At 38.9% G+C, this 9,014-nt stretch overlaps 1 protein-coding gene across 1 annotated transcript in view; it reads right to left on the bottom strand.

Annotated features, from left to right (window-relative positions):
- Positions 1-548: 548 nt before the first annotated feature.
- The window catches only part of ATP10B (ATPase phospholipid transporting 10B (putative)), a 57,037-nt gene continuing 48,571 nt past the window's right edge, over positions 549-9,014 (bottom strand). The window contains exons 17-22 of the mRNA XM_026091367.1: positions 8,412-8,537; positions 6,858-7,058; positions 4,901-4,981; positions 4,682-4,786; positions 4,024-4,211; positions 549-1,056 (exon numbers count right to left, since the gene is read on the bottom strand). Of these exons, the coding sequence (XP_025947152.1) occupies positions 549-1,056; positions 4,024-4,211; positions 4,682-4,786; positions 4,901-4,981; positions 6,858-7,058; positions 8,412-8,537 (1,209 nt within the window). The remainder of the gene's footprint in view (positions 1,057-4,023; positions 4,212-4,681; positions 4,787-4,900; positions 4,982-6,857; positions 7,059-8,411; positions 8,538-9,014) is intronic.

Here is a 9,014-nt window from a genome sequence, read left to right as displayed (position 1 = left end):
TAGCACCAGGAGGCAACAACTTTTTTGGTAGAACTGTAATTTTTAAGTTGGTCAGGTCCTTTTAAGATTTTGATATTAAAAGTTACAGTAGGATGTGTTACTCCAAGACTTGGTTTAATGTAGAATGGGTTCCCTTACTATTATTTCCATATTACTTACATAACATAATAGCATTGAAACACCACTAATGGAATTATTCACTGTTACTGTGACAGAAAAATGTTCCTTGATGAAAGAAAGTAACTTTGTGCAAAACTGTACATTTCTAAGCAACTGTGTGATGCTCGTGTAACATTACACTACCGAAACAAGAAGTCATCTAGTGACTAACCCAAACAATATATATGCTCAGGAGAAGTTACATATTGGAGATCGTACTGCAATACACCAGCATGTTTGTAACTCCAAATTTCTCTCTCTTCTTTTGTATTGAGCATCACGGTTAAGTACAAATAGAAATTCTGTTTTCCCTAAGATATGTTTCTCCACGTGGCTTGCACAGCAGAGATACCATGTCTAGTAAATGAATCCCATTTCTGAGTATTTCTTCAGAGTGTCACTGCACTCACAGATCGCCGATGGCTTCCACGGTTAAATTTTTTAGCATTATCTCTAGTTAGTTTGCTAGCATCCTGCCCAGGAGATGCTACCTTATTGGGAACAAGGGGGTAACGGCCAGAGAAAAGTCCTGCTGAGGAGTCTGTAGCAGTAGATTCTTCCTCTGCCCATCTGTTAAAGAAATAATTGCCTTCTTCAGGTGTCCATTTCCTGAAAGGATTCATTTCGGAAGTGGAAAGTCCCTGGCTATCTGTGTCCCCATGAAACACAGTTGCTGTTGCTGGATGCAAAAATGGTGATACACATAAGTGGTTGATGGTTTGGTCAAGGTCATCATTAGACACTGGTGATGCTAAGGGTGAATCAGTAGTAGTTTGTTTTCTTGACCTGCACTTTTGGATTTCAAGATCTCGTTGCTCTTTAGGAAGTTTATCTAGTTGCTGAGCTTTCAGAATCAGAGATGCTCCAAAGGTTCCTCGTAGGGCAAAAATAAAGTATCTGATGAAAGAGAAAGAGAATGTATTGTCTTAGCAGTGGGTTACATCCATAATCTGCATCACATAACACAAAACCAATTGCTCATTTTCCATTGGTCTGAAGAGATCTGGTAAGTTGATTCCTGGATCTTAATGCAGCATGCAACTATACACTTATCTTGAACTATATAGAGTCAACTACACGTATACCAATACTAAATAAATTATGATAATGGAACTGTTTGCTGAACAGTGCAAGGAAGGTACACAGAAGTACAAATATTGCAGAGATGCAATATTGGTGGAGGTTAAGGTTATACTTACTTATACTCCTAAAAGAAGCTAAAGAACAGACATTAGTTTGATAGATGACATAAAACTGGAAAACTAAAAACCTCAGCCTGTGGATTTGCTCAGGAAGCAGTAAAATAATTTGCATCCCACCTGACCTCTCAGGACAGAGAATTTATATAAATACATATATGTGTGTGTGCAGTGAGAGAGCACACATCCTCTCTCCATGTCATGTCAGCTCCTGTCTGAAAACCAGAGCCTCATTTGAAGCATGATTTCTGATAGGATTTTACCTACACATTTCAAAACAAACATGGTAAATCTTTGAAACTGCATTAATAAAGGTACCCTCTCTACCTCCTCCTGCTACATAAAGATGTACTTAAATATGGATAACAAGATTAAAAACATCAACAAGCTAGACTAACTGCAGAAAGGGCTTTTGAGGTGATAGCCTTTTCAGGCCTGTTTGCACAAGTGGGTGTGGATAAGCACACTTGCTCTGCTCATGTTCAGGCTGGTCTATCACATACAATTTCAGGTCCTGAAACTCTCCAGTAGCTAGCCCTGGCTGGGCAACTTAGAACACAACTAGTGAAAGCTCAGGTCCATCTCTGCAGACCTGGTGTGGACCATATTTTCCTCTGTCTTTTCTTTCGAGTTGTTCTCTGTGTCTTCTGTGCATGTTGCCGCTGGAATGGGCAGGAGGATGGAAAGCAGAAGGAGAAATGTGCCTTCCACCCTGTGAACTGCTCTTGCTTGCTCCTGCCCTTGCTGCTTCCCTCCAGGGTGTGCAAGTCATTTACCTGGCAGGCTTTTGCAGGGCTTTTGGGCAGACCGCAGTCTGCTTTCCACAGACAGTGGAATATATCTGGCCATTACCTTGAAATCCTCCAAGAGACACAGTGCTTTCCCCTTGCCAATGAACAAACATGAAATTCAGCTCCCTCTGTTTCTCAGGCCTGAGGGTTTTAATAACTAAAGGTGTGCAGGGTTTCCCAAAACATAGTTCAGAGGCATTTTTCAGATGCAAATGCCCAGAGGATGCACTGCAAAATGCTGCCAGAGAGTGCTCCAGGAAAAGTCTGCACTCACAGGAGGGCACAGGCAAGCCCCCATGGGGCACGCGGAGCATCTCAGAACAAGTCAGCTAGCACGGAAGGCAGTACTAAAAGGAAGACCTGAGCAAGTATTTTAACAAAATCTCTTAGAAAGAATTCAGAATCTCAAGGCTATAAACTCCAACAGGTTTCTGAGGGAGACAAGGAGCAAATGGTGTGGTAAGAAGAACCAAACGAAACAATTTTAAGTGCAGGACTATATTTAACAAAGGGTGATTTCAACACTGGTGTGATATGCTGACACAGCTATGCAGAAACTGGGGGCTGGGTTTTCTGTGAATCAGGGGTTATACAAAAATAATCTGGGGTACCTACGAGAAGGAGCAACAGCTCTCCAACTCTGAAATTACTAAGATACAAATCTTTAAGCTCAGTATACTCAGTATACTGCTGAGGCAGCAACGATCTCAACCTTCCTGAATTCCCAAAATGGATATATGAATTCTTAACCACATTTGATGTAGCTCTCAGTAGAAAGCTCAGGGTCAAAAATGACACTAGGAATGTGGGCTGATAGGAAGACAAAAATCACACAAGAACAGAACAGACTGCAAAAGGATGCTATGCCTAAAAGACATGAGACCTCAATGAACCATGTGTTCCTTATCCTGACCTGAAGTTCATATAATGCAACATAAAATCACAAGAGAATCTGAACTCAGATGGTGAAATAATAACTCGAGGAAAAATATCATCTAGTCTCAAAAGGTTCCTTTTTCAGACAAAGTTAAGGCCAAAACTTCAATGCTTTAAAGTATTTACAAAATCAGATATTAAAAATATTTTCCTGGTTCTTGCAATAGCAGTGTGCTGACAATTAGAGCAGCAGACTAGCAAGGAAGTTTAATAAGCCTCTCTCTTTCATTGTCCAAGCAGAAATAAAAAATTGAAATAAGTGGTACAACTCATACAAAGCATACCTACTTAAAGAATGATTAAAGTATTAAAAACTAAAGGCAGTAAGGTTAACATATAAATGGGAACAAAATCATCATGTTTTTCAAACCACATTTTCTCGTGAACGTATTAGAATATGTTCCCTCCCCAAATATTTTTCAGACTCAGTCTCCAAAGCTATCTTTATCATACCTGATCTGTGGCACAGAGTAAAACTAAGATTCTGGATGTAGAAAATTATTTGATATAGAGATGTATTCTTAAATTTGGCTTAATAAGCACTGTAATGTACTAAGGAAACAGAATACATTTTGCACATAGGAACATCTCAAAGCTTTCCTGTCTAGTCTTGATCTGCTCAACAATGCTGTGCTCATCATAGTGAATATTTATGTAGCAGATTTGTGCTGGTTTTTTTGCAGCACCCCAGAAAGAAAGGTTTTCCTGATGAGAAAACAAAGGCAATAGGTTCATAGTGGGTTGTCCATGTTTATATAAGTGAATAAATTAATGGTTCATGAACTGGAATATAGAACCCGGATTTCTGACTTTCAGACCTCTCACTGTCTGTGTGCCTGACATACCTCATATCTATAGACATCATTACTCTTATTTCACTCAGATGCCTACAAATCCCCCAAATGAAAGCTGAGAGGAAACCAGTGCACTATTCAAACCTTGGTAAGAGTGCGATGACTGGGGTGATGAGGCACAGTAAATAGAAGGTAGGGTCTGAAAGCTGTTTCTCCATAATCCAGTAGGGGGTGGCGGGAGGGTTGCAGATCACGCAGACAGCATTGTAGACCACTGAGAAGATGAAGTAAAGCAGCACGCTCCCAATCATCGTGACCCAGTGAAACGCCGTCTGTAAGCAGAAGTGCACAACATGACAGCAGTGTATGCTAGATCCTGACTCTGGTTTTAAGACAGGAGGACATAAGGAATAATTAGAAATAACATATCATATAGACCCATGCTACTAAAAAGTGCAGCAGGAGAAATACCTAGAAATTAAATAACAAAACAATGGTAGTGGATATAGTTCTTAAAAAATACATCAAACTGCTTCCTGCTCATATACTAACGTATGCAAAAATTGTGTACTGTCATGTCCAAAGGCACAGTAGAAGCAAATGCTGCTGCTTTGCCAGAGAAGCTATTATCCTGAGGCTAATAATCAACTTTGCCACATTGAGTTATCTCAGTGCATATGCTACATAATTTTGTGACCCAGAATTAAGGTAAATGACTCCAAAAGACAATGCCATGTCTTCACGGTATGCTGTGTTCAGAAAAGAGAGAGAGTCACAAGTATAGCACAGGTCAAACACGTACCCATGTTTTCATTTCTAGAGCTTGGTGCAAGAGAATGGTGAGGAGGGAGATGGTATTGATGGGGGTCCCAAAGGTAAACACATCTATGTCAGAGCCCTTGTATGTCTAGAAAACAGGAAGAGAGACAGAGAGAAACCTTGACGATTCAGAAGTCAATCTTTGTTTTTTCAATTTTTTAAAGAGAATGAAAACAAGAATATAAATGCTCCACGTACTTACCAAATAGGGGACAAAGAAGCAAACGAGGCTCTGATAGAAGGCATCCAACATTGTAATAATAAAAGTTGACAGCTTGTATATCTGTAGGAGTTTGTGGATAACAGTCATTATGACAGGAAGCGCATCTCTCTTCTTACTACAGACGTATTTGCTTTTTGTATTTCTACCACTCAGTCTGCTGATTATAGCTAACTGGTCTCCGTTCACGATCAAATGCCTCTTCAGAGGCTGATTTGAAGCAAAGGCTTATCCCTGAACAGGTATCCTTTCTGTGTTGACTACAGAGGGACCTTAGGAAGATTAGCCAGTCAATTAAGGGTTGCAAAGTCAGATGTCATGAATCCCTGCCCCATCCCTCCCCCTGGGATCTCATTCCTCAAATTCTTTTTCACACAAAGCTCTTCCTGGGGTTATAGAATTGGGCAAAATTCTTTTCTTCTATAGTTCCTTCCATCGAAGCATCTACTTTATGCCATTATGGTATGACTACATGTCATATTTAAACTTATCTTGAGACCTATGGTGACACAGTTGTGGTGGAGTAGGAAGCATCATGGGAGTGACAGAAGGATGAGCCTCTGTTGTTTCAATGCAGTCAAAATGCCAAAGCAACAACAACTATCTCTTCAAAATGATAAAGAACATATATTTCACATATATGTGAGGTCCAGCAGCTGCTAAGAAAGGGAATGGAAAGCCCTGCAGAGAATGCTCAAAGTCTGTGCTCCTATGACTAGATTTTTAAAACATCAGTAAAGACTATGAACCACTGATGTTCGTCAGTGCTAAAAATCACAGTCCAAGATTAGGAAAGTAGCTGTTAGGTAAAAAGAGAGTGAGAGAGAAGAATTCCTAAATACTGTGCAATTTTGTGATCTAAAACAAAGGGCACATCACAGTTTGCCCGCTAACATTTTTACCATTTCCTATTAAAAATCTTAAGGCAATTTGTGAATAAGCCTTTAGAATTTTACCAGTGTGATTATATGCAAAACCAGATATACATGTCTATATATTTGTGATTCTCACACCCATACAGAGATCAGACTGGTGCTCTAAACTTAACGGGCAATTTGAGGAAAAATCTTAATATAATCTCTTATGTATATTTCTTGAGAGGTAGCAATTCTGATATTCAAAGTAAAGTAAGTAAATAAATGAAACCGTTCATACTCAGAACAGTCTAGGCACCAAACTGACAAAATCCTTTGTGTATTAAAAAGTCTATTTCTGAACATGAGAGCAGAAAAAAATGGCCCGTTCTTCATTGATCTAACGTTTTGAGTTTTCTTGTCACTTGCTGCTGCAATCTTTTTAACAAGCTTTTCCTCTAGGACTCCTCAGTAAGCTGAGACTGTTCAAAACACCAAATCTCAGCAGAGTTTAATCAGGGACCAGCTAAACTCTCTTACCCTCAGTTGCTATATTTCTCATCCTCTTTCATTTATTTCTCCCTATGCCCTCATTCAGAATTTTTTTCATGTATATAATTGGTGTATGTTTATCTATATATCTATCTGCTCCATCATCTTTCTTTAGATCAGCAACACTGAATGTCCCTAAAATGAAAACTTCCCAAACCTTAGGGTTTCAGTTCACAGGGCTAACTCACTAGTACATCGCTTCATTTACTATAATGCAGCCTGCTGGTACCAAACTGGATTGTGCCATTTACTTAACTGAGGAGTAAACCTTCCCATTTACGTCTTCCAACCATGAACAAGCACCCAGCCTTGCTCCCACAAAGCAACTCCACTCATGTATCCCTTACTAGTTCTTCTGACAGCTACAACTATACTTTCTGTCAGTAGACATCAACAAATGAGAAACCACAAATGGATAATTTGGTTCTAGGTGAGTCTGAAGCTGTTTGCTTCCTTTTCTCCCCACAAAACCAAAAAAAGTTGTGGTCCTTTGGCTTATCAAGCAGTTATTTCATTCAGCAATCAAGACATACCTCTGAATTTTGCCCATTCTTGTATAATTCAGGCAAACCTAAGAGTGTTTCTGCAGAAACATCTCTATCGAGGATTCCAAAGAGAATAGGGGGCATCGAGGTGAAGAAGAGATTGAAAAAGATCATTTGCCAATAATCTATCATGGTGGCACCAGAGAACCCACAGAAGAACTGGTACCAGAAGAGCAGGTTGACGTAGCTCTGTGGGAGAAGCAAATACAAATCCAATGTCATGGTACAGGCTGAACTGTGGCTCCCCGCACATGCAGAAATGCATCCTTCCCACTGACATGATTTCATTTCTCTCCAGRTTGTGAGGGCCACAGAACTGTGCCTCTCCAATATGTCCTCTTCTCTCATGTTGTCCCCCACTTTTAAACTGGTGTGGACCCTTTAGCTGGCAATGCATGGATCATCTATGCCCCTCGTCGTTCCCTCTATGGGGTCTATGCAGCACATAGGTTTTTAATGCTGTCTCCCAAGAATACATCATTTTGGTTACAGGTACTCTCAGTAGATATCTGCRCTTTATTTCTTAAAGCAGTATATTTTAAGTATTTCACACCAATTCAGTGTGATACAGTTTTTTTAACACCAGTTAGGTTTCTTTAAGAAAATATCAAAGAATAATTAAACAAATTGTTCACAGCTCTAAGCACCAGATTTTTAAATCCTTTTACAAGCCAGTTGTCAACGTGGAATCAAAGGCCTCCTGGTCTCTAATGGTACCAGGGAGATAATAGAACAGCAGAATCCCAATCTGGAGAGCTATTTCATATTGCAAATAAATATCCTTTGAACTTTGAAAGGATGCCCAGTCAGGGAAAAAAAAGTTTCCATTTCCATTATAAATTTTAACACCAATAAGACATAATCCTTATTCAAAATTATTAAAAAAATTAAAATATGGACACTTTGAATTCCAAGTAAATAGTTTTTCATGCTCAGAGTGTATTTCATGTCAAATCAACTTGTTTGCACAGGCTTGCAGAAACTGTATTACTCTCAGGTTTATCCACTTTACATTATTCTTCAATGCACAGCTCATTTACATATACATTAAATTTTTAATAAAAATGCCAGATATGACTGCATCATTGCTTGCAAGTGGTTCCTATCAAATTAAATGCAAAAATTCAGAGGTTTCATACGCAACTGTTTCTCAATGCAGAATCATCTTCTGTATTCTAACACTAATAATCTGCTGTTCCTTATGCAAATTTTATTTTGGGGCTCATGGGTTTTACTAGAAAAGTTTCTTGAGTGACCATATAAAAGTTAAAAAACCTTGAGTCCTTTTTTCCCTCTGGTATAATGCTATTTCAAAAGATATTTAGATCCCATATTTTCCTCAATGTTTTATGCAGCACATTACTAAGAATGGGGGAGCATACTGTAAACCTGCAAAGTGAAGAAACAGGAATTACAGTAAATAATTAAAAAGTAATTTACAGTAAGTCAATTAAAAAGTAAGACGGCACAGCCTACAAAAAAACCCAGTCCTGGACTTAACCCTTTCTAGAATGAAGACTTACAGAATCTTTATTATCTTACCACATTCTTGTAGAAAAAGTAAATCACCATCTTTGCCAGGCGAGCATAACACCAATGTCCATGGACGAGAAGCAGTTTTTTGAGATGCTTAAATCGGGATATTGCAAAGTCACTAGCCATCACAGCCTTCAGTAAAAAGAATGGAGATTATTTCACAATCTATTTTCCCACTCAATATGATGATATTTGAACATGGACTTTGAAACTATTTCCTACTGTTACATGGAGTAGGAAAAAGGCTTGAGAAAATGACCGGAACTTACTATCTCCCTAGAACCCTCAAGCTTAGGAAAATAAGGAAGGGGGATATGTGGGAAAGAATTTGGGGCAGAGAACACTGAATGAGAATCAACAGAACCTGGAAATGCTGTAGCAGAGATGATTCAGAAACCAGATGTTAACCTATCACTGGACAGACATCTGTTAATTTTCCAGGCTTATGAACAACACATATTTGTCCATGCATGCTCATTGTTGAATCAAAACACTCTTTTTTTGCTGGACCTGGAATTATGTACTGTATATTAATTTATGACAGCAATGATGCCAACTTGCACCTTTAAGATGACATTCAGAGTATAGGGCCACTATAAAACTTATGAA

Source organism: Apteryx rowi, unplaced genomic scaffold, assembly GCF_003343035.1.
Source record: "Apteryx rowi isolate R43461 unplaced genomic scaffold, aptRow1 scaffold_90, whole genome shotgun sequence".
NCBI classification, from domain to species: Eukaryota; Metazoa; Chordata; class Aves; order Apterygiformes; family Apterygidae; genus Apteryx; species Apteryx rowi.
Note: the sequence above shows the minus strand (reverse complement) of the source record. Positions and strands in the feature narration are given on the sequence as shown.